Here is a 26,127-nt window from a genome sequence, read left to right as displayed (position 1 = left end):
TCAGTGCATGCCACCCAACAGAGCACCATGTGCTGTGTGATGCAGTGGGGGGCACAGAGCCCCACAGACAGCTCTGCACAAACCAAAGGGACCCATCTGCAGCCCTCACCTTGGGCAGCTCCTCGCTGCCCGCCTGCTGTCCCTGGCTCAGGAGGGGCGAGTGCCGCAGCAGCGGGTCCTGCAGCAGGTCCAGACGCGGCCGCTTCGTTTCGATGAACTCCAAATCTGATGGCTTGGTCAGGTCAGAGAGATAGGAATGAGCCTCGGTCCTCAGGTGCAGCTCCTGAGATCTACGGACAAAGAAAGGAGATTTTAGACAAGGAGTTGGCTTTGCTCCCCCTGCTCTGAGACAAGACACAGGGCTCCCTGTGCTGCTCCCAAGGATGGACCAAGGGAGAAAACACAGCTCCAGCTCACACATCTCAGCCTGCACAGACCCAGAGCTCCCTGCCTCTCCCACACATCAGCCTGAGATCTCTTCACCTGTTACCTACATAGCAGTTGGTAATACCTGGAAATTGGCCTTGGTTTCATTTTTTTTAAGCAAGTATAAAACTTTGCAGCTCTATTTTTCCTAGCAGGATTCTCCTCCGGGAATTGTAAAGGGCTCCTACAAAAACACACTCAATATTTTACTATGCCCAAAGATCAGCTTTGTTGCAGCAGCTCCAAAGGTGTTTTTAACACTTCAGGCAGATGTGTCTCTTAAAAATTACAACAAAACACAAGAGGTTCAAAACTTGGAGAAAACAAGCCTTTTTTCCCCCCCCTTTCTCCTTTAAGGAAGACTGAGTTCTCCTAAGCCATGCAGCACGGTGCCAGCACACCCCCAGCAGCAAGAAAGGGAGCAGGGCTGGAAGCTGCCCACAGGGATGGGGGAAAGCAAACACATCATGGAGATGCCATTAGTAAGCACCAAGGGCAGGGGGCTGTGCAGTGTGACCCTCCAACCCGGGGCTGCTGATGGCCAATCTCACCTTGCTAACCCAGCTTCTGGGAGCAGGGCAGGAAGGGATGGGCCCGGAGCCCTCTGAAGGCAGTGGGAGCACTTCCAAGGCTGTAACAGCCCTGGACAGCATCCAGGGGAGGGAGGTGCTGGGTGGAAATCACCTTCCCCGCAGCGTGACCCAAGCCCAGCTCCGTGCAAGCAACCCACAGCTTCTCCTTCATCCCCTTTCATCCTCCCTTCTTTTTTTTCCTTCTGTATTTTCACACTTTTGATTGAAAGCTCAGCACCAGACCCACAGCACACACAGGCAGTGAGCTGTTCAGAGCAGGACAGCCCTTTGCTTTGACCCCAAAGCACAGCTCACCTGCACACACTTCACACTGAGCCATATACAGCAGCCCAAGCACTGCATGCACGTCCCAGCAGCCTGTCCCAGCCCATCCTGCACAGCCAGCCCACAGCTGCACACCGACATCCCGGCTCTGCTGCAAACCCAGCCACAAAACACCTAGATCACAAACAACTGTTGAGCTGGGCAGGTGTTAAAATATTCCAACGCCCGTGGCTTTGCCATAGCACCGCAATTACAAATCTGATGTGTTTATTCTCACTTCTTCCCCCTTTGCTTTTTTTTCCTCAAGGCTGCGTTACCCAGAAGCTGCTAATTGCCGCAGAGCGCTGCGGTTGTGAGCACCGTCTGCAATGTAAGAGCAGCACAGCTTTGCTGAGGCTGATACTTACACAGAGGCAGGGGCCACGCTGGGGGGAAGCAGCTGCGATGTTACAGGGCATTATTCTATTTCTATTTCCATTTCCACATCCACTGGAACTGCCGTTGACTCTGTGCCCTGGAATTTCCAGCCGCTCCCGGGATGACTGTGCCCAGCACCAACAGCAGCGCTCTGCTCACAGCCTTCACACCTCCACCCCCTGTGCACCCACACCTGCACCCAGCTCCTCACAACAGCCTTTTATATGGCCACGACACTGCTATCAGCCTAACAAGAGCCCTGCCTGAAAACAATCCCGTTACACTGAGCATGGGGTTTGGCTGCACTTTCTAAGCGGTTCCCATCTGGCTGCTTTATTCTGGAGATTCCTATTTTGCTGAAGGGTAAAGGTGTTACTAATTGACATGGGATCCCCCCCGTCACAATCACAGCAGCTCCGTTTGGGGTAGGTTTGAGGCCAGAAGACTGGGATGACCCCAGATTGGACCTCTGGTTCACTGCTGAGCTACACCATTAATTGCATGCTGCCAGCTGCATTACTCACACACCACAGCCCTTTCCCCAGCAAACTCATGGCACACGTGACTGGAAGCTCCTGCACTTGCTGAGCACTGAGATCTGGTACAACATCACCTGCTGCATTGTACCCAAACCAGAACCACCTGAGCACAAAATGGGTTAAAAAAGGGCTGGCTGGAAGCTGGGTACAAGGGAAACTGAGAGCATCCATCTCCTGGGAGAGAGGCTCCAACCAGACACCCCAAACTGCCCTCAGGGAGTTTGTAGCAGCAGCCTCGATTAGATCTAAATGGATCTTACCTTTATCTTCCTAACTCTGCACAAGTGAAATCACAGGGAAATGGGCAAGTACAAACTCCTCCTGAGGTCAAAGAGGAGTTAGTTTCCCAGCCCCCAACCCAACTGAGGGGCACTCCTGGCCTCAAGCAAGGAGGGCACCTTCCCAGCAAGGAGATGCTTGGAGCTTTGCTCCCACCCACAAATACTGCTCCCCATTCCACAGGGACAAACACAGGCAGGTATGGAGCTGGCTCATGCTGGCTGCTGGAATGAGAAGCAAGGTAAGCGAGAGCCTTGGTGCAGCTGTTTATTTCCTCTGGCTGAGATGCTTTGGTGGGAAATGGTCTCCAAAAATAATATATATATATACATATGTATATGTCTTCAGGCCTCACAGTTATAGACAGACAAGAAAATGAGTGAGTACCACAGAAAATCACCAGTGCTGATGTGAATTATTTATAGTCAATGTTAAGATTTGCAAGAGGTTTCAGCAATCTCTTTATGGCCAATGTTATCCAGAGCAGGAGACTGAGCAAACTGAGATCTGTCAGAGAGAGAATCCAAAGGGTTTGTGGGAGCCAAACTGCCACCGGACAGCTAGAAAAACACAGGCTGGGCCAGCTCATACATTCCTTCATCACACTGTTGGAGAGGGAGTGAGCAACCCATCTGTCTGGGTGGAGCAGCTGGGTGCCCTCACCCTCCAGCAGCAGCAGGGCTGTGCCAGCAGGTCCCAGCATCTCCCAAGCTCCTGGTGCACACATACCCTGCTCCCCAAACCCAGAGCCTCGCTGCAGAATCCTGCTGGCATTGCCTGGCCAGCTCCCTGCCCCAATGTCCCCAGGGACAGCCCATGCTGCTGCATGCATCATGAGATCACCTGCCCTCCTAGAAATAACTCCAGTCCAGGATCAGGCGTGAGAAAGTTGCTCCATTCACTGTTATCCCTCCATCGACAGCAGCACAGAGCCCAGGTGCCACTCAGGGCACACTGACCTGTTCCACCTGCTGCCTCCACAGCTCCTCACTCATCCACACAGCACTGGGTGCTCAGGAGCAGGCTGGCTATGGCCTGTGTGCCCACACAGCAGAACTGCCCTCCTGCAGCACACATTTTCCCACATTCATTTAAGGAGGACAAAAAGAAACAATCCACCTCCTGGATTGCTGTATCGAGTGGGAAAAGACATGAAGCTCCGCAGTTGCAGGGGATTTCAGCCTCACCGCTGAGAAAAGGGTCACCTTTAAGGAGTGAAACTTTAATTAAAGACCATAAATAAGAGGCAATTGGTCGCACAGCTCGCTCTGGAACAGTTGGTGCCATTTGGCCCGGCACAGATGAGGGCTGAGAAGTGCCCATTATTTCAGCAGCCCCTCTCCGGGCTCACACAGCTCCCCTTGCTCCACAGCCAGAGGATTAATCAGGTCCAATGAGCGCAGTAATTAGGCCTGCTCTCATGCTGTACTGCACACGGTATCTCGGATGGCTGCGGAGACACGGCAGCTGCTCGGCGTATCCAAAATATCACACTTAGAGGAACGCTGGGAAACTCTGCGAAGTGCTTACGGCTGCTGAGCAGAACGGCTTGGAATAAAGGGCACGGGCTCACGAGCTGCTAAAGCAATCTCCTAAGAAAACAGTGACTCATCTCATTCTGGATAAAGGCAGAATATCTGTGTTAATATGCACATCGCTTATTTACAACCACATCTGCTGGTGAAGCCATCATCCACCCCAGCATTCCTATGTTATTAAGGAATTTTGCTCCAGAATTTTGCAGCCTGGTTCTTGGATCTGTCAGCTCCCTCACCCGCTGGCACCTGCCATTTAGTGCTCACCTCAGTTCTTCTCATTTCCTTTACGGATCAAGATACACAGAGAAGAGAAAAACCCAACTCCTTGTCACCCTGCCAGCACATTCCCTGCAGGCGCTGCCGGTACAATGTGTACCAATAGCAGACCCTGAAGCACTGCTCCTTGCTCCCACAGTCCTGCTGGCAGCACCGGCTGAACAAGCTGAGGGGAAGTCCATGGGTCCTTCCAAGAAAAAGCCTGCTACCAAAAAGCCATCAAAGGAAGCAGCACAGCCCTGCAGGGAAACGCTGGGCCAACTTTCCCTATAGCAACATGTTCAGAATGCTTCGAGTTTTCCTTCCTTCTCTCAAGCCAGAATTGCTACAGATGGAGTTCTGATCATCCACTGCTCAAAGCCGATCCATTCAGGATTCACCCAAACCTGGGACCCCATTCCTTCCAGCAGGTTGGAAGGGTTTCCCTCTGTTTCACACTTGCTTCAAAGTTAGCAGGGAGGCAGAAAAGCAGTCAGGAAATCCATAACCTGATGCCCACCAGCTGGTGCCAGGCAGGGACTGCAGGGCTGGGTTGGATGAGACTCCTGCTAGCAGACAACACACCCTGTGCCCCTCTGCATCCATCCCTTCTGCATCCATCCCCCCGTGCCTGCTCTACAGACATTATTTGTTTGCCACTGCTCCCTCCTCCTGCCCTCATGCTGAGAGCCAGCTGCCTCAGCTCAAACCCAGCAACCCCAGCACAGGAACACAGCCAAAGTGCTTACAGATGCTCCTGGCATCAGCCTGCCAAGGGGACTCAGCAGCTTCCACTGCGCTTCCTAGGCCAGAATCAGCACTGGGTTTGGGGGTGAATGCCAACATCCAACCCAACCCACTCTGGGGAGCTGCAGGGCCTTGGAGCACTCAAGTGAGCAACCACACACCCAAAGGGCCCATTTACAGCACAGCAGGCTCTGGTTTGGGGAAGGTCCCCACGCCACAATGACAGAAAAGCAAAGTCTGTGGGAGAGCTTTTAACAAGGAACACTTAAAGATACAGAGAAACAGGAGCTGGCTTTGCCAAAGGGATGAGCACCTCCCCAACCTCAACTCCACTTAGTTTGAGTCCCGGAGTTCGACTCATTTACCCACATCCACTTGACTGTCAGCTCGAAACTAAGTGCAGAGATTTGTGCTGGGTACAACCAGCAGAGCCCATCCATGTTACTACAGAGCTTCTTTTTTTTCTGCTACGCTCCAACCTGAATCCACCCAACCAGACCCAGAGCTCTGGCTGTGTTTCCAGCCAAATACCCAGTGCTCCAGTTGCTCTGTGCCCTTCAGCAACCACCACCCTGAGCTCTTTTTCTCCTCTCCCGTAACAATTACAGTTTTAGAGAAGCAGACTCATTTCTGGCTGGCCACAAGCAGCAGCTCAGTGACTCTGCACTACTTGTATTCTTAGCCTAAGGAACAAGCATCAAAAAAACCCCCACTTTGCATACATCTACTGCTGCAAGGTTATTTCACTTCCAGGCAATTTTTTTTTTTTTTGCTTTATTTTTTTGCAGAACCACTACAGCATCAAATGCAGAAGAGAAACTGTGAGAGAGCAGCATTTTGTGATGAAACAGAGCCACAGCTACGGCCTTGACAACAGAGCAGCTCCTGTGGTTCATGCAGCTGCAGCCCCACAGCGCCCAACCCAGCAGCACCCAAACACCGCGGCCTCAGGAGAGAGGCAACTGAAGTCATCATTGGTGACACCACAAGGGCAATGGGGGGGAGAGCAGCACCTCGGGGAAAGTTGTGAGAGGAGCTCAGAAAGAGAAACGATGACAGCGAGAGCTGGGGGGGCGAAGAGCAGCCCCAGAGGAAGTGGGGGAGAATAGTGGCAGTGAGCTATCTGCACTCCTCCCATCAGCATGGGCAGCCACACGCCTAAACCAGCAGTGCAGCTTCATAGATGGGGCGTGCACAGTGATTGCTTTTTTAGCATGTCTATGAAATGCGTGACAGCACAAGAGAAGAAACCAGAAGGTGTTGCTCGCATGAACTAAGGTACTGTTGGTAGCGATACCCAACATCACACAATGCACGTTGTGCAGAGCCCCACTGCACAATCAATGCTGTGCAAACACCTGCAGCCATAGTTGGGTTCCCCCCAGCCCCGGGAGCAGCCCAAGGTACCTTTCATTGCCCGGCTGGAACTCAGACAGCAGGGACGGCCTCCTCCGCTGCGGCTGCATGATAGACCCGGGTGGGAGGTGCGAAGCGTAGTCCCTGGAATGGTGCTGGTACTCCAGCAGTGCCACGTCCTGTGGAGACAGACACAGAGCTCGTTAGGCTGATGGCAGCTTTCAGGAACGCAGTGAGCCCCAACAGCTCAGAGAGGACCGTGTCAACACTCAGCAGCTCAAGGTGATTCCCCCAGCCCTGCAGCAGCACAGCCCCCCGGCCCAGGGGGCACATAGGGGCCTTCTGGCATCTCACGCTGTACTGGAGATGGCTTCAGAGCCAGGTGAGAGAACACGAAATGTCACAGGATGCTTTCAGCTTCAATAACCCACACTGTGGCGTAGAGAGAGAAATAAAGAAGAAGGGAAGGATGACAAACGTTGTTCCTTTAAACACAGCTCCCCTGGGCACAGCTGAAGGGGCTCAGAAGGATAGTATGCTACTTATTATGTGCACGTCCCTTTTGTTCCTTGACCCTTGGAGAGTACAGTACAGTATGTTCCCGATTTTAATTAAATAAGAAGCCCTCCTGCTCTGTGCCACAGACCGATTCCAGCAACAGCATTTCAGCACCTACCTTTCAATCGCTCTTTTTTATTTGCAGAATAGATACTTGACCAGAAAAGAAGACTAATCATCTAATTAACTCAGACCTTCAGCAATGGCACAGAAAGCCCTGCCACAGAACACACCGACGCTTATTTACATCAGAACCAATCCCACCTGGGAGTCTATTTCAAACAGCCCTCACCCAGAATGACTCCAAACAAAAGCTCCGACTGCCTCACAAAGGAAAGGAAGTGTCAGGGTCAAAAACAACAGCTACAACAAAAAAAACAACCCAAAGTGAAGCACCACCCACCAAACCTAACCCGAGCACTTGCAGTTGGGAGGGGAAAACCTCTCAGCCTCAACAGCTGCACAGGCGTTATTTGATCAGATGTAACCAGGGCTGATAAAGCCCAGTGCACAGCAAAGAGCCTCAGCTCTCGATGTGCAAAACACACTCGTGCCTTCCCAGCTGGGACACCAACAGGCCCACAGCCAGGGCACTCAGCTGCTGAGGGTGCACAAACAAGAATTACCTGTCTGGGAGGCTGGAAGGCTGAGCCCTTGAGAGGAGAAAAGGGCTCCTGCGTGTCCTCACAGCCATCTGTCTGCCCCCTCCCCCTGCCCACACTTTGCTTTGCCATCTCCACCAACATCCTCCAGAAAACAGCTCCTGAAGCTCAGAGCATCCTGGTACAGCCAGAGGCAGCAGGTGAGGCTCAAGCCTGTGGTCAGGACTGCATCCCCACGCAGGGCACCAATGTCTGACTGCTTTGCTCACACTGGAGATTACTGGAAGAAAACATAACCTGAAAAATGAGCTACAGGAATCAAAACTGACAGGTTTCTGCGCCCTGTGATGAACTGTCAAAGGAACCAAGGGAGACCCGGCAGGACGTAGGTGGATTAATTGCATAGAAAGTTACTACAGTGTGTTGCAGTGTGAGCTAGGGGCGTGCTTTGCAGGCACAAACACCAGAAAGGTTTATGGGCTGCCTCCACAAGAGACCTCAGTGTTGCCCAGCAGTGCTTTGGAGACCCACTGGGACGCAGCTCCCAGGCTGGAAATCTACAGGAGCTGCCGGGCAGGAAGGGAAGGTTGGATCCCTGTACTGGGAGCAGCGTGACACCGAAATGCAGCACCAAGGCTGAGCTGTCTGTGCCTCCCAGGCCCAGAAACACACTGCTCTGCTCTTCGTCCTTCACACAGCACCTGGCAATGCGCCGTGCTGGAGCGCTGCCCTGGCCCAGGCCAATCCATCTTGTGTGCAAGGAACAGACGCATGAGAAGCAGCAAGTCCTGTCTCCAAGGCTTAGGGAGAAGCTGGATAAGTAAAATTAGAAAAACGACACGGAAAATCTACGTTATCCCCATCCAAATCATGTACCTGCAGTAGTACAGCAACAAACCACCTTGAAGAAACCCAGCAGGGAGCTGCTCAGGGCTCTGCTCACAATGCAGATGGGCAGCACCTTGCCCCAAGGACACGGAGAGGCACAGGGCTGTGGGGCACAGAGCACGGGGACAGCACTGCAACCACCACCAACAGCACCTCGCAGCAGGGTTTGAACCCACAGTGTAGCTTACACAGCAGCTCAGCATCCAGCTGGAGCCTTCAGCATCTCACACAACATCAGAAGAGGCTGCTGCAAACCTCTGGTCTCTACAGAGTGGTTGGATTCACTCCCTTGCAGCCAGAAAGCAGCCCAGGGCAGGCTCAGTGCTCAGTGCAGCAGGTCCCTCTGCACAGCTCCCAGCCCCGCAGCACACAGAGCAGCTGGCTGGGCTGAGCCTGCAAGAACAGCAGCATCACCTGAACCGGACAGACACAGCGTGCTCCGGTGCCATAAATCACCGCGACAGAGCCGTGCAGCACAAGGCCAACGTTTAGATAAATAAAACGCTAACAAGCCAAAAGCGGCCTCATTAAAATACACTTCCTCATGCTGCAGATGGAGAAGGTGCCCCGGCAGGCTCCCAGCAAGCCGTCCTGTGCTGCCAATGGGGAGTGCAATGTGCTGCACCTCCCCTGCCTGCTGCTCAGCCTCAAGGACTCGCTGTGTTCTCCCTCAGTGCCGCAGCGCTCACAGCGCCGTCTCCCTCCTTTTCCCAGTAGATCCTTTCACCCTGCATAACCCGGCTCCATCGAGCTCATGTAAATACAATAATCAACCTCTCTAAAGCCAGGAGACCGAACGCAACGCTGCAGGAAAGCTTTCAGCATCACAGAAATGCAGACAGGCTCATGAAGAAAGCAAGCAGCTCTGAGAGCTCTGTGCTGCCTTACCTACTGCAGCATCGCCCGCGAAATCCTCCCTGTGCCCTATGACCTGGGGATAACCCAGACACCCAACCAATGTCTGTGCACAGCTCACAGCCCGCCTGCCTCTCTCACTTTCTGTTTTGAACGCGTGCACTCACCAGCACGCTTCGTTCTTCCCCCACTTGCAGCTGCCTGAGCTCAGTGCATGGAGGGTGGCTGCAAGGCTGGGCTCTGCCCGCAGCACAAGGACCAGGCAGTGCAGCCATAACACCATCGCCTGCTCCATATGCTCCCATTGGGCCCTGAGGGTGGGGAGCCTGCAGGACACAAAGCCAGGAGCTGCTCTTGCAGTAAAACAAGCGAGCTGCTGCTCCTCTATTCCACCTACCGCTCTGCACACCTGAACTTAGCAAAAAATAAAGAAGTTGCTTTAAATCTCAGTCTGCCAGTGATGACTGTGACCTATTTTAGCAATAAAAGGAAAAGCTCTCTGGTGCCTGGATACTCCTTGGCACTGGCAGCAGTTGCTCATCAGACCGAGAAATGCACTTTTGAGCCACTGCCTGGAGAAAAAATTTGCCTAAAGCTGACTCAGGTAGGAGGAGGTTTGGGAAGGACATGGGGACATGGGGACAGAGCCCCAGCATAAAGGAGCAGCACCCCCCCAGGAAGCAAGAGCAAACCTCTAGAACATCCCCGCTCTCACTGCTCACAGCAGGCCGTCCCCAGGCACTCTGCTGTCTGCCCCACATCCTTCCCAAAAGCCTGGGTCAAGATCTTTGCAGACTCAAAAAAAACTAAAAGCCAACACTGACTGCTTCACAATTAGCTGTACTGTTGGAGATAAGGTCGGCAATGAAAATCTGGCTGAATGCGTGCATTTTTATCTTGCCTACAGGGATGCAACATGTGCTGAGAAGACAAACGCCCTCATTGTTCTGACACAGCCTCTCTGCCATCCACCTCGCAGGCGCTGCTGAGTTGGCCTTTTGTTTCAGGAGGTGACCGCAGTGCACGTGGCCTCTTCTTGGAAGGCATCGATCGCTGCTGCCATCCCTGCACGGAGGCTGTGGCTGCTGCCAGCACCATCAGTGTCCGTAGCAGCTGCACAGCAATGCATCCTTCCTGACGCCTTCTCTGCACAAACCAGGCCTGTCAGCCATGTGTGGCTGTCCCATCTGAATGTGCCATTCACGGACAAGAAGTGATGGTGTAGTGGGGGCAGCCCCCAGCTCCTCTGGCTTCCCAGTCATCTGACCAGCACCCGGTGCCAGGCCAGCATCCAGCCTGTCCCTGCAGCCAGGGCCGCACACAGAACAGCAGCGCATTCATTGCAGGGCTGCATTTGAATTTCTCTCCATCACAAGACTTTAGGCTCCTTCTTTTGCCCCAGTCACGTCCAGGCACCGCTGAGCCAGCAGTGAGCCCTTCCCCCCCAACCCCATACTGGGCACTGGGCTTCCTGCAGCTGCTCCCAGCCATGAGCCTGTGGGGTGAGCAACGTGCCAAACCTCAAACATCCAACCCAAGCAATTCTATGATTCTACGATGCACGTTAAAAGCATCAGGTCACTCTGCTCATCATCATGCCTCTTCCACAGCAGTCCCCCATCATACATCACCACCCTGCTGCCTTCCCACATCCCCCATTCAGCTCCCAGCTACACTTCCTTACAACTGCACAACAGAATCTTCAGGTCAAAGAACCTGACCCGCTCACAGTTTTGCATGTAAATGACTATCAGTGACAAACAGCAGAACCCCCAGTCCTACAACAGTTGGTTGGTGGAGCAACACAGAGTCAAGCTGGCAGCACAGGAGACTGATCGACACCTCCAAAAGCAGCATTAGTGGAGCTCTACCTTTGCCAAACCACATATGCAGCAAGTTTTTTCTTCCTCCGTGGATTTACAACTCTGAAATCAACAAAAAGCAAAGAAGTATCCTCTCCATCAAATCCTGTCCAAGAAGTAGATTAGGAAACTGCCATAAAATTCTACTTGAAGAGAAAGAGTTGTTTTGTGTAAGTGCTGTATCCTAGGGAAAATGAGCCCTGCTCACAGCAGCTACTGTAAGCCAGCAACTCGGTCCTGGCACAGAGAGAGAAACCCCGGGGCAGGGAATTAGGTGTTCTGTTCCTTCACTTGCATCGCTCCTGATCCTAAATCACAAAGCCAATTTTCCCAAAACCACCGCTCAGCTGCACTGATCTCATGCGATATCGCACTGCAGATCTTAAGTCAATTCAGGAGGAACCATTCTGAGTTCTCATGGAAGCACTGATCGCAGTGGGTACGTTCCAAAGTAGGCTGCAGGTGATCAAGCCGTTCCCTGGGCTGACTGCTGGAGGCTGCAGAGCTGGCAGTGATGTCTCCTACCCGGCTGCACAGCTGGGAGCTGGCAGCTTCTTCTCACTTTGTGGAGATGGATGGAGGAAGCTCTTTGCAGCCTGGGGGATTTTAGCATTTGGCACCATAAACCTTTCCGTTCTGCAAGTTCCTGGAGCACTGACACAGAATGGCATTTTGTTTGCTGGAGATAAAAGTGTGAGTAAGCATTCTGAAAAACAAAAACCAACCCACCATAGCAGCAGAGGAACCTTGTGTTTGCAATGCCCTCCCTGCGCTTACCCACCATCGTGCTGCCACTCATTGCCTTGTGGTGATAAACTAACACAGGGACAGCCAGCTCCTGCTAACACAGCACAGCAAGGGCCCCAGCACCCAGTGAGGAACCAGGGGCACCCTACTGCGACCATAGAGGGGCTCTAGGAGGACAGGGGACGTGTGCTACGTGGGGACATCGATCTGTTTACAGAGAATATCTGCAGGTTGCCTGAAAAGGAATATCATTCATGCCACGGTTTGCTTTGAGAGAGCATGAACTTCGGACACATTAGAAGGTTAACAGCGTAAGCAATGCGTTTTTTCACCTTTAGCTAAAGGTCACAAAGCATTCAAACAATTCTTCTGTTTCCAAGCAGAACATGATAGAATCAGCTGAACTGCCCAATACTACAGCTAATTAATATGGAAAACTAACACGCTTCACCTGCAGTTTGGCCAACAACCCTGTAATCCTCTTAAGAAATAAACACTGTTCATGGTTGGTGATTTTTTCTTAAACAGAACAGAATCTTTCCATCTAAACTTCTTCCCTTTGAAAGCACGCACACTTGGCAAGGTTGTTTTGTAAGTAATTTTTTAATAAGATGGAATTAAATCTCAGGTCATTATAAGATACCACGCTTTGTCTGCCTGCTGAGCAGCAGCTGGCACCGAACCAGAGAGGAAGAGGAGGAGAAACAGGAGGAGGCCCCAGGGCAATGGGAGCAGCCCACCCAGCAGAAGGCTGCCAGCTGCACCACGCTGAGCTCATGGCCCACAGCCCTGCCCAGAGCTGGTACCTGTGGGCCAAGCCAGCACACAAAGCCCTGCTCACCCACTGCTGGATCTCCTCCAGCAGCCCCCAGCTCAACAGCAGCTCCTCGATGTGGCTGCTGGTACCCGGTACCCATACACACACCAAGCACATTTCTGCAGGTTCATTGGAAGAGCCGCTTTTTTCACCCTTTTTGTTGGATATTCCCTCAGGTTTGGTGTGCAGGGAGCAGAAAAACACCCAGGCTGCTTCCCCTGCCTCCCGCCCCTTCACAGCGCCTACACCCGCTTGCTTCATCTGTGAAATCCAACAGCTGAAATCCTTTAAATCACTTTTCATAAAGTGTCTCCAGGCCTAAAATAGTGTCACGGCTCATTGTGGAGCTCAGTGTTCCCGCTGCTCTGCATTTCCCTGGGTGCTCCAGTCACAGCTGGACTGCAATTACTTCTTTCTGTTCTCATGGCATTCTCAGCCCCGCTGTGCTCAGCCCCACGTGCCCAGGAGGTGACCGGGCCGCTTCCGCAGTCAGGGCAGGAGCCCAGGGCCAGCAAGTTCCCAGCTCGCATGAAAGGATGTCGTGGAATGCAGCAACCCAGAACCGAGCCCTAATGAGATGCGAGGCACGCCAGCACTTGGTTGGTTTTGGCCTTTCTTGCTTTCTTCCAAACAAGCTCTCACTGTGCAAACACACCCCATGACAAAACCGACCTGGCCAACACATGCAAGCAAATACCACTGACTTTTAATGTGAAGCAGCACAGCGGCTTCAAAGCAAAGGAGCTCTCCCAAGTAACCCCACCAGAGAGCAGCCCCATCCCCAAAGCCACAGCCCGGCCAGCTCCCAACATGGCACAGGGCTGCCTGCCCCCAGCACAGCAAGGTGTGCTCGGTGTGCATGGGGCTGGCACGCTCCCACCCATAGGCGAGAGGATTCGCTTGGCCTTCCAGCTGAAAACCTCAAGCTCTCCTGCACCCAGACACCTACAGGGTATCGCGTAACTTCGGAAGATTACACATGGCTGTAAAAATAGCTGCTAGAAGCAAAAGCCAGTAACTTCTTCCAACATTAATAGGACAGAATAAAAACAGTATTCACTCAGGCCAGAGAGCAAGACAGGTTGGAGAAACCCAGAGCTCCGTCTGCCTTGCAAACAACTGCCCCATTCGGGTCGTTCTGCTGACGTGACATGAAGGGAGAGCTGTGGGTTGGCAAGGGATGAGGACTTCACCCCAAAGCCAGAAACCACCTGCCCTCTTCTAAACCCCCCTGCACCCTGAGTGCTGAGGTTCGGCGGGTTGTTTTTGAGTCAAAGCTTTGCACAACAGCAGACCTTGCTCACCTGGTCACATCTCCGGCTCCAATTTCTGATAAAAACAGAACAGGGATTTTCTTGTTGAGACAAACGTTCTCATTCCACCCACCGCCCAAATAAACACGCTCATACCAGGGGAAGCAAAACTCCCCTAGATCAAACCAGGTCAGCCTGTCTCATAGCCTGGATGAAAAGCCTCTTTGTGCAGAACCATGCAGACCCCAAGCAATCTAGACGAGCCAGTTAACTCAGCCAAAAGCTTGTCCTGCACCCTCTGTATGTTCCCATTTCAAAGCCTTTCCAAACTCCGGCTCTGCTCTACATGGTGCTCTGTTAAAGCCCAACAAAGAAGGCAGACAGGGAAATTTCACCTCTTCGTTGACATTTCTTGCATTTTCAGGCTTTCAAGTCAAACCCTAAATTCATCGCGGCAGGAGTTTCACAGTTCAATAGCCTTCACCATCAGCAACGTAACCCTGAGACAAGGTCACCTCGCTAACTCCCATTACATGCACTGTACAGGCTGCGGTCACTGCGCTGCAGCTCACCAAGGAGAGCGCATACCACACTCCAGCACCTAATAAGATTCATTTAAGCAGCCTGAGCTGACTAAAGCTGTTCCACTAAGGAGAGGGCTTTTTTTTTCCTGTTAAGAGCTTAAACCTAAAGCAGTCAAACACCCAGGATGAGCAAGCAGGGATGTGAGTGACAAGGCACAGGGAGAAGCAAGATCAGAGTGAGTTAACCCAGTGCATTCAGCAAAACACAGACAGCCTTCATCTCAACACACAGCCTGGTGCTACAGGAGACAAGAGCACACATCAAAGAGGAGGGAGGGGAAAAACGTGAGGAAAGACAAAAGGTTGAAAAAAATAAAATTAAATTAAATCAGATTTGCTCCTTGCCTCGCAGCACTACCAGCAGGCACACAGAGCATGGGAGAAGAAGGGTGAAATCCCATATCATGGGCATGGAAACACTCTGACTTCTGCGTAACAGCCACATCTGAGAGCAGCACAGAGGAACTGCTGCCCAGCACCAAGGGCAGCAGGGGAAGGCAGCTGCTGTCTTACCGCATGCGGCCGGGCGATCTGCACCGGGTAGGACATGGCGTGAGGAGGGTAGCGCGGCTCGGTGGCACGCCAGCTCTGTGTCACGGGCTGAGTAGATCCGGACATGTCGAAAGAGCAGACGCGGCGATGGCTGCTTCCAAATCACCAACAGAAGATTAGGAGAGCCGAGAGCTCCTCTTCATCGTGAGCGTGCTTTCCTCGTCATGCAACAACTGCGAGCAAAGAGGAAAGGAGCAGATTAAAACTCAGTCAACCACAAGACAACCAGCAGTGAGGCTCAGATGATCCCCAAAACCTGACCACTCTCGCTGTTCCCCACCAGCCCTGCTTCCTGCACGCTCCCCCCACCCCACACCCCGAGGTCCCCCCAGCTGCTCACACCTCCACGCACACACAGCACATTGCTCTCCTTCCCAACCCCAGCAACTCCTGCACCCACACGAGGCAGCCCCCACCACCAGCAGGAGCCAGGCACCGCACTGCCCATAACTCAGGGCTGAAGTGTGTCACACACCTCCAGTGTCACATCAATATTGAATCAGCCCTCCTGATTAGGATCCAGAACCACAGAGGGTATTTTCACAAACTGGTCGCCCACACGCGTGGCGGCTTATCATGTGTTGCAATTCCTTCTGCAGCTGCAGCACAGTTGGGAAACCAGTGGGAGAGCTCCCCTTGGCCCAGAGGGAGCTGCAGGGAGCCAGCGGGGCTGCAAGCTGCCCAGCTCTGCTCCACAGGGAGAGCAGCGAGCACAAGCCAGCACAGTTCAACTGAAACAGCAGTTGGCGTGTGCAAAAACCAGCAATGGGTGGGAAAGGGAAAAAAAGAGGAAGAGTTTCTTTCCCTGCATGACCACAGACCAGCCCGCAGCGATGCAGCGCTCGCTATCTGTGCTGGGCAGGCACGGGGCCGCCTGGTTGGTTTGCCCACGTCCACACAGCCAGAAACCAAATCAAAACACAGCAACGGCCCCAGCGGCAACATGCAGCACAAGGAGATCACTTACAGAGAGACCAAGCTTGAAAATACACCAATACATCCATCAGGGCTACAGAGGGCAGAAATGCAGAGGTGTCTCAATGCTGCTGCTGAAGGAGCATGCCACAGCAACAGGGCAGCTCTGCAGGTGCCACCAAAGCTCACCCCATGGGCACATCGGTGTCTGTGGGGCACAGGGCACACCAGGACCTTGGCATGCAGCTACTCCAGGAGTGCTCCATGCCCTGGGGACACATTGTTAACTAATTGTTTGTAGAAGAGGAATGCAAACAATAGGAACAGATTAATAGGAAATAAACCAGAAATAGCACAGCCAGGCTCTTTAAATCTGGACTGTTTGGTTACTACTTTTCTCAACTGATTTTGATGAGGAACAGACGTTGTCTCACCGGAAAAGTATTTCTCCCCCCTGGTTGGAGCCTTGATCGGGGAATGTTTTATCCTCAGACCTGCATTAGCCATTATAGCGCTAGGTATGAGATTTACAATCTGATTAGAAACAGGAGAAAGCAAAAGGCTGCTGGCAAACCTGGCCCCAGGACAGCAACACAGGGCTGCGGGCACCGAGGGGGGGTTCCAAGCTCATCTGCTTCCTCCCCCCAAGGAGACAACGAGATCCATAACCCAACACCTCCACTTTCCTTGCCCAGGAACACCCCAAGGACCTGCACCAAAAGGATTAAGATGTAATGAAAATGATCTGAGGGACGTTCCTAAGAAACCACCCTGCAATGATAATGGGCTTGTCTAACCCATATGTGCATGAAATTTTCTTGGAAGACAGCTGACATTAGACACAAATATTTGTATGTACTGTATCTGTTAAGTCCTTTCAATAGGCGAGCCGGCCGCCTGCCATATATTTAAGGCTCTATTCAGAATAACAAAGCAAACAACATCAGTGTCTGCAGCCTAGGAATCCACAGTAGCATTCAATCGCAGCAGGGTACAGAGGTTTTAAATTAAAACAGCAGCACAGGGTCAACAGGAAAGATCAGGCACACCCTGAGCTGCACAGCGTGGATGAGAGGTTAGTCCAGCCCCAGGCTCAAAGCCTTTACCTGCATGGGATGTGCTGCCTTTGGAGAACCATAACACTGCAGGGCTGGCTGGCAGAGCTCAATGAGCACAAGGGCCCAGCACTGCTCTGCTCCAGGCTCCTTGCAGCTGCTGCAGGTTGGGCTGCTCACAGCAAACCAGCTCACCTCCCTGTGCAGGTGTGGGTACAACCACAACAGGTCTTCCTTCCTTGCTGGGAGCCGCCAGTTCCCACTGTGGCTTCATGCAGCCCCAGAACCAACCCCAGCACCAGGGGACTCCACCCTGCCCCTGCCAGCACCAAGAGCCATACAGCAGGACTGTGTTCCAAATCATACCAAGCTATTTTGGGCCTGGGATGGTGTTCAGCTCTGCCCTGAGGTGACCTCTGCCAGCACTCACAAGTGGAGCTGCTACACGGGGCTCACAGCTCCGCAGGGCAGGTCTGGGTGAGCTGCTGTGATGGGATGTCCAAGGAAAGGTCCTGACAGCCAACAGCGAGGAGAAAGAAACCCAGAGGGAAAGGGACGGGGGGGTCTGGATCCAGGCACAGGCCATTCATGGAACAAAGGAGTTATTTTTAAATGTAGGCTGGAAATAGAAAACAAACGGACCACGTGAGGCCTTTGTTGAAGATGATCCACAAAGACAAATGGAAATGCCCGAAGAGGAAATAAAAAATAATAATAAAGAATAAAAACACACAACCACAAGCAGTGGGGCACTGGGACGGAGAGGGGAAATGGGGCTGGAGGAGGAGAGGGAGGAAGGCAGAGAGGGCTGAGTGTGGCCAGCAAGGTGAAGGGAGGCATAGGGGAACACTGGGAGCACGGCAGGGCACAGCAGGGATGGACACAGCTCCGCTGCCCCCAGCAAGGTGAGCTCACACTGCACTGCAGGCCCACAGCCCCATAGACACACACACAACATCAAGGAGGAGAAAAGCGGTTCCTCAGCATGGTGTGGTAACGATGACTGCTTCAGCCATGCTCCCATGTACACTAAACAGCACATTAACAGCCGTGGCTGAACCAACACGCAGAGCACAGGCTGCAGCGCGGGGGGAGCGCGGAGCACCTGCGAACCTTCTGTATTTATGGCACAGCACACGCTGCTCATTTGGGTTTCAAACACGTTGCTTCCATGGCTGCCAAGATGGGCCCTCTGATGTCTGGGGTGCTGTGAGCGCTGAGGAGTCATCTCCTCCACATCCTTTTGTTGAACAAATTACTCGGCTCAGGAGTGACACTTTTGATTATTTACATCCCGCATAAAGAGGGGAAATTCATTTTCTGGCTTCCCTAAGATGAGTTCTTTGAGGCGGATCGCGCTGCTAAACATTTTCTCCTTTCACACGTTCCCAGTTTCAAAGATGACAAAACATCTCCGTGTTCTAAATTATTCTTTTTCTTTCATGATCCTCTAATGATTCAGGAGCCTCGACTTCACTCGAGCATCTTTGAAGAGCTCTGGCTGCCAGCATAAAAGCTGAACTGTTGTGACAAACTGCACTGTTTAATGCCTCCATAAGAAGATGTGCAAAGGAGCAAAATTACCCCGGGGAACTGAAACAAAGCCTGCAAATAAATTAAATGACCTGTAAAGCAAGGTACTCAGAACTGAGTACAGTACTGCGGCCGTGCCATGAGTTGGTAACCGACAGAGCCATGGGGGCTCTCAGAACAACCCTCACCCACATCATCCTGGTGCCAACCCAACAGCTCAGGCCAGTTCTGAGCCCTGCACAGGGCCCTTCTCACATCCCAGGGTGATTACTGGGCCACAAGTCATGTTGGTTAAAGACCGGACCCGACCATTTGCTCCTGCACACATCTGCTGCTTTCATTCCTCCACACAAAACCCAGGAGATCCAGCTCTGGTGTCCCGGAGAAAGGAGCAGCTTGTTAAGTTCATGGTAGAGCCAGGGCTGAAGTGGGAGCCATTAACTGGGCACGTCCTGCCACAACCCCACTGTGACTTAGTGTGCAGGATGGGAGCTCCTCCATCCTCCCACATCTCTGCTTTCAGGGGTGTGGAATAGCTTAATTATGCCCCTCGAGGTAGGAAGAAGTCACTTGTCTTTAAACACTCAGGCTTTTATTGAGTTAATGTGTTTTAGCAAGGTCACAGCTCCACTGGTAAACTCTTACCCAACGGGGAATTTGCCGCTTTCCCCCCCTCACGATTAATCAGCATCTCCCACCATTTAACTCTGAGGCCGGACTTACATGCTCTGCAGGCAAAAAGTCAAGAAAATAATACTCGAGCAGTCAGAAAAGGCAAACCAACCTTTAATTCCTTTGTCACATCCAACAAGCCAACCCACCCTGCATCCTGCAGCCCAAATGCATCCCGGTAGGACGGGCAGCCCCAGGGGTGGCCACCAGCTGCTTTTGGCAGCTTTTGCTCTCTGCCCACTTGAACATCCCTCAGCAGCAGCTCCCAACCTCAGCATTCATCAGAGTAATTTTAACTTCTCCTTGTGCAGACCTGCACTGCTTTGACTGGATGTGCTTTCAAATCAGGACTGCTTGAGCCAGGTACCATCACCTGCAGCACCTCCAGCCGGGTCCTTCCTCTGCTGCAGGACACCCAGCCCTGCAGAACACAGCATGCTGTCTGCCAGCTGCCCACCACTTGTACATAGACTTTAATATCAATATAGGCTATTCACGGTCACTTTTCCAGCAGGTGATGTTAAAAATACAGATGAAACATCGCCGAGCACTAAGAAGCAGTCCTTTGGGATGGCACTGGAGAATATTTAATAAAGCCAAAAGCTGCGGGCTAATTTCCCCCGGGAGTTTCCACTTAGAGCCTGTCGCAGTGAGGATCCATCACAGACAGCTCCGATTCACCCACGGCACAGAGGAAAAGAGCCCATCTGTGGGAGCAGCTGGGGCTGTGGGCAGCCCCCAGGCCTGGGAGAGCTGCAGGGATTGCACCGTGCAGCCCATAGGGATGAGGGAACAGCATCTCCCATCCACAGCACTAAGAAGTGGAGCTCAGGTCACTGCGCCTTATGCAACCGCAGCCACTCAGGGGGGATAAGATCAGCCACTAAGAGGGATTACAATTTTATCTTCCCACAGTAGTGTGATCTTCTGCAAATAATCGTATCATGGGAAATAACGCAGAGTGTTTTTAAGAACCGGACCTCACGTTCCCAGTATTCCCAGTACAATCACACAAATCAAAACCTTTTCAACACGAGGGCAACACATGCCTGTGTGCTCCCCCCATCAGTTATGGCATGGGGACCACAAGGTGCAAGAAGCAAAGAGAACTAGCACGGTGCCAGCAGGAGGTGTGAGGGCAGGCTGGGTGCCATGCAGTGATGGGTAAAGCCCATTACTCCAGCTCACAGCAGCACCTTGAGAATTGGCATGGCCACAGCATAAGGAATCCAGCACCTCCCTACCTGGCACAGAGCAGAAGTGGCTCAAGGAGTTAAGCTGGAAGAACACGACCCTGTGAGCTCACAGTACAGGTACAAAGCTTTAAACCAACACGAAACTTGCAAATAACCTTCCAGACACCACAAGTGAAATCCACAAGCCTCTACGCCCGGCCTCAAACCTCATGGTTTTGTGGTTGGATCAGAAGTATTTCCCAAAACTGTGCTGGAAATCAAAAACTATACGTGCAAATAACGCAGTTCACAGTGCAGGCCTCCTGCTTTCCCATGTACAAAGACTGCATCTCATCCCCATCACCCCAGCAGACAGCAGCCAACTCTTTCATCAATGACATCATTGGCAAAGTGGATGGGGAGAATCCCCACACCCAGCCCTGCCGCAGGGACTCATTGCATTAGGGCAGCCATCAAGCAGATGCTTAAAAAATGCAGAATGACGTTCAAATGACATCTATCCATAAATCAGCCCAAACCACAAACATCTGAAGAAGATTTTCACTTAATCCAATTTACTGTAATCTCTCTCTAGTTAAAAATGACAGAAATGTCAAAATGGGACTTTACTCCTCTGTCAAAGCATCTCACACTGAAAAGGAAAATAAGCAGGCGCTCACACGCAGCACCACTTATTAGGTTAGAAATGTCAAAACTGCACTTTGATTCTAACTACTGACAGCCACATCCACATGCTGTGCCCTTCTGTTTCCCTTCGCTTCCCATAGCAGCGGGCACGGAGCATATGTTAGATGCTGAGCACCATCAGTGCTAGGACAAGTCACCCATTTTCTGCTCCCGGTGACCCAGAGCTCGTCTCTGCCCCACACAAAGCAAAGCCAAATGACCATCAGGTATCTCAGGAAGACAGAATTCTGCTTTCAAAACAACCCCAAACCAACAGACAGACCTTAAATCGCCTTCCTCCATTCTCCACATTAATTAGCAAACAGGATCATTGACTCTGTGCCTGGGAGTTCCACATATGTATGCCCACAACCCTACAGCTCTCTGTGAGCCTGTGTGCATTTGTCCTGAGTGGTCACAAAAATTAAGCTGTTACCCCAGAGACTGAGAAAATGAAAGCAAAATACCCGCTGTCAGAAGCAGGGTCTTCGTGCATTATTTAACGGGGACTCCGTTGGCAAAAGCTGTGTTGTTTTCATATGAAAGCTAATAGAAACTGTACCTCCAGGTGTCAAAACACTGATGGTAATTCCTGCTGCCTCAGACATCTTGATGTTTCAATTTTAGCAGTGTGAGGAGCCTGCAGGGAATCCAAGAGGGTAAAGTGCTCGCGCTCAAAGAGAAGCGGAGAGAAGGAGAGCCTTTTATTTCTTCATAAAGGGCTCAGGGGAACAGTTCTACTCGCTGGAATTATCAGATCTGGTTCCCCCGCTCCTTCCCTTCCTTGAAAGAGGAAAGAGCAGGACAGGCTAACAAGGAGTGATTGTGTCGTGTGGGCAGGAAAAAAACCAACGTCTGCAGCAGCGCAGAGACAAAGAGTAACTGCACAGGGATGGTGCTGGGGTGCAGCAGCGGCTGCTGTTAGTGAGATGCTGACATGGGTTCCAGAGAACAGAAGGGCTGTGATGGAACAGCACAATTTCCATGCCCAGAAGCACAGCAGTGTGCTGGACCTTCCCACCCCCCACAGCACTTAGCACTGCACCCCTGCTATACACTGCCAGTACATGGAGCACACAGTCTGGGCCCTCCCTGATCACAGAATGGCTTGGGCTGGAAGAGACCTCAAAGACCACCCAGCCCCAGGGAATGAACCTGGAGGAGCAAACCAACACTCGCTTGCTCCTATGGGCATCACACAGATACTTTCCCAGTATCTACTTCTCACTCTTTCAACTACCCGCACACCTGCTGTCACCCACCGTTCCTCTTTCTGACACAGCAGAGCTTTGATTTCTGGGCAGCAGCAGAACCAGTGGGATCACACAGAAGTGATGCAGCCCATTGCACTGCCAAGAGCAGCAGCAGGGCAGGACAGTGAGAGCCAGAGGTGCACCCAGGATCCTCGTGTTGTGCACCCCATTGCAAACCAGCCCAAGTGAGACCCACGGCAAAGGCACAATACAGTTAAGTATGCTCCAATGAGGTGCCATTCAAACAGCACCTGTGAAATTGTGCTTTCAGACCTCTGCCAATTTACCCACAGCCCTATTCCAAATACAGCACACACAGCCCAGCACCAAGCAGCAGGTCCCCAACCCTGCAGCCAGGGAGTCCCCATGAGCTGCAGTGCTGAAAACACCAAGCCAAGAACTCCGGGCAGTGGGGAAGAAAACAAGAGCTCAGGAATTCGCAGGCAGCTCTGTGTGGTGTCCAGGAAAATAAACAATTTTCCTCTGCAGCCGCTTGGCCGGGGACACAAAAGTCCCAGAGAGATCCTCCATGGGGTCATGAACTCTCACACCCCACTGAGCAGCCCCAGCTTCAGAAACAGGGCTGAGGAAATTCCGCAAGAAAAGTACATCAACACAAGAGCAAGATCAGCTGAGGAATGCCACAATGTGCCGACTGCATATGGACGTGCTGAGCCCTGCACACACGGTCCCACTCCTCCCCCCTCAGAGCTGCACCCCATGCAGCCCCCAGCCCATGGAGCCCCTGGTTCAGGTGCTGCTTACAGCCCAGCTGTGCCCCAGGGCTCCTGGTACATGGAGGGATGCTGGCTGCCTTCTCACCCCTCCTGCCACGGCTCACAATGCACAGCACAAACTTTAAGAGGCAATGACCTCATCGGGGCTGGGAAGAGGAAGGCGGGGGAGCTGGCGATGTGCCACCTTCTCGTTTTTCACATTAAAAAAAATATATATATATATTTATGTATATATATAATCATTAACCAGAGAAAGCTCATTTTTACCATGCTATAAATAAATAAATAAATCCCATTGGACCAGGTTGGAGTGCAGCACCCAGAGCCGTGCACCCTGCAGCCACAACCCCAGGCCAGCTCTGTGCTGAGCACAGCTCCAGGCATGTGGTGCCTCGCTGTGCTGAACACACACAGTGTGTGTGCAGACATGGGACACATGAATCCTGCACACTCACACATTTTATATCCTCGTATTACTTATGTTACAGATTCACGCATACATTACTCATAACTGTTAAGAACAGAACATACAGTTCATCCTGGCACCAAGCCCGGAGGAAGAGAAGAAGAAGAAAAAAAGCCAACACAAAAACCTTGCAGTAACAAATGTAACTCCAATCGAGTCCAACAGCATCTGTGGTAGGAGTTAAAACAGTATTAAGGATCATTAAGTTATTAGTAAGTTGGTCCAGCACTGTGCATCTCCATCAACATGAGCTGTGCCTGCTCCTCCATGGAGCACTGCCCTGTGCCCCTGAGCTTCTGCCCATCCTGAACACGCAGAGCAGCCACAGGAAACACGTGAAACACCATTTATCTCCGCAGAGCACACAAGACAAACCCACACCTACACCAGTCCCACGTCTTCTGTGTGTGTCAGGCTGGGGCCAAGCAAAGGAGCACAGGGCTGGGATTGTACCAGCACAGCACTGTGCTGCCCTGCAGGGGCATCCCGCAGTCACACTGCACCCCATGGCAACACCAGCCCCGCAGACACGGGCCAAGAGTGTAACTGTGCAGCAGGTCCCCATGCAGTGAAGGAAGATGTCAGAATCACAGCAAACTCCAGCTTTGATACGCTTTTTAACCGCTACAGCAAGTTTGTGGTGCATCAAAGCATTCTTCTCCACCCCCCTCCACAAACAGGCTGCTCAGCTTTACACCCAGCGCCAGTGGGATTCAACAAGACACAGTTGGAATGTTATTCTCACATACTGAAGGAAGGACATGAGGAACAGCCCAGCCCACAGCTCCCAGCCCCACCACCCCACAGCAAGCCTCGGCTCTCCATCAGGGCCCTGCAACCCCCACAGGACAGGGCAGGACAGCAGCACCTCCCCAGTGCCCCCACACACAGGGAGAGTTCTGCAAGCAGTTCGCCAGCAATCACCACCTTCATGCAACAGCCAGTACAAAAACAGCAGCTGCAAACTCCCACTGGCCTGACCGAAGTCAAAACACACCATGAGCTGCTTTTCAGGCAAACCCAAATTACAGCGTCGTCTGCTGACTGATCCAGGGACGAACAAACCCACATTAATTACAGGCTAACTTCACAATTCACCTCTCCGGAGCACCAAACATCAGCAAAACTGCTTTGATTGCGCTGACAAATCCGTCTCCAGTCAGTACAGCAACGCATGAGACCGATACATTCAGAGCAGAGAAAGCAAGAAAGGAAGAAAACACACACAAACTTTCCCCCTCTCCCACCACCCTCCCAAAACAAAACCCCACTAATGACAGACAGGACCCCCACAGGCAGCACATGGACACGCAGCTCATCCCCCTCCAGCACCAGGCTCCAGCCCCGGCAGCGCTGCCATGTCGCAGGGCCAAGTCCCAGTTTCTCCAAGGAACTTCTTCCTGCCGTGGCCTATTTCAGTCTGAACGCCAACGCCAGGAGCGCGGTGCGGGACACTCACCCGGCATCATCCCGCAGCCCTCCCCGCATCCTGCATGGCCAGCGGCACGGCTGCAAAATAAATAAATAAGAGAGGCCACACAGCCTTAGAACCGAGCTGGAAATGAAATGGAAAGCCTGTAATTATTTCTCAATGCTCCTGCCAGTCTCAGCCTATAAACACAGTGGATTACATAAGTCCACCCCTCCTGTTTTGAAGCCAAAAGTATGAGCTTTTCCTCCAGCTCTGGCAGCCAGTAATAATTCCTCGTAGCTATGGTGACGCTGGCTGGCTTCCAGCAGACAATGGGGGAGCTGAAATACTGCGAGGCCTTTTTATAGCTTCGCTCTGAAACCCTCTCAAATATTAGCTATCTCCTGGCCAACCCGGCCCGACGGCCCCGCGTTAACCATCTCCTCCCCGCAGTGCAGGCGGTGCAAAGGGGCCACCCCCCTAATCCCCAGCCCCACTCTTCCCCCCCCCAACCACAGCGCTGCTTTCACACATCGGCAACGTTTCCGATTTAATGGGTTTGTTGACTTCTCACCACGCGCCGAAATCCCAGCCAGGAGGGACTGCAGCACAGCACAGCATCTACAGCCAGCGCCGCGGGCTGAGCCTGGGCTGCGTGCTGTCCTGCAGCTCAGCAGGTAACGTTGGAGCTGTGCATAAAGCACTCAAGTTTGCTGAGCTGGAGACAGAGCAGCCAGGTTGAGTGCACGGCCTTTGGGAGCTGTCAGCACCCAGAGACCTGAAGGCAAATGGAAAGCAGCGCTGCTTTCTTCATCTTGTTCAACTGAAGAGCACAGTTATGGGTGTTTTTTCAATGTGCCAAGGTGATAATATTGCCTGGAGCTCTGGTTGCATTGATTATTTGATGGGGATAAACTGGTTGGTCACACTAGTTCACACCACAAAGGTTTCTCGGTACTTAGCCTGGCAGGGTCACTCCTTGCTACAAAGCTGCATTTCCCTCTGCCAAAGAGAAATAGTTTGCACAGAAACAATCCGAGGGAGTAAAACCAAAAGTCGAGCAGTTCTCTTCCACTTCTCAGCACAAACCA

The 26,127-nt window shown here is 52.3% G+C and overlaps 1 protein-coding gene across 12 annotated transcripts in view; it reads right to left on the bottom strand.

Annotated features, from left to right (window-relative positions):
* The window catches only part of NCOR2 (nuclear receptor corepressor 2), a 121,397-nt gene extending 96,193 nt beyond the window's left edge, over positions 1–25,204 (bottom strand). For 11 of the 12 annotated variants that reach the window (XM_015877795.2, XM_032447859.1, XM_032447863.1 and 8 more), the window contains exons 1-4: positions 25,085–25,204; positions 15,094–15,305; positions 6,466–6,593; positions 110–290 (exon numbers count right to left, since the gene is read on the bottom strand). In XM_015877795.2, coding sequence (XP_015733281.1) covers positions 110–290; positions 6,466–6,593; positions 15,094–15,198 — 414 coding nt within the window. In that variant the 5' untranslated portion in view covers positions 15,199–15,305; positions 25,085–25,204. The remainder of the gene's footprint in view (positions 1–109; positions 291–6,465; positions 6,594–15,093; positions 15,306–25,084) is intronic. The other variant, XM_032447862.1, reaches the window with a different exon arrangement.
* Positions 25,205–26,127: the final 923 nt, after the last annotated feature.

This window comes from Coturnix japonica, chromosome 15 (assembly GCF_001577835.2).
Source record: "Coturnix japonica isolate 7356 chromosome 15, Coturnix japonica 2.1, whole genome shotgun sequence".
NCBI classification, from domain to species: domain Eukaryota; kingdom Metazoa; phylum Chordata; class Aves; order Galliformes; family Phasianidae; genus Coturnix; species Coturnix japonica.
The sequence above is the reverse complement of the archived record's forward strand: the minus strand, read 5'-3'. Positions and strand labels throughout refer to the sequence as shown.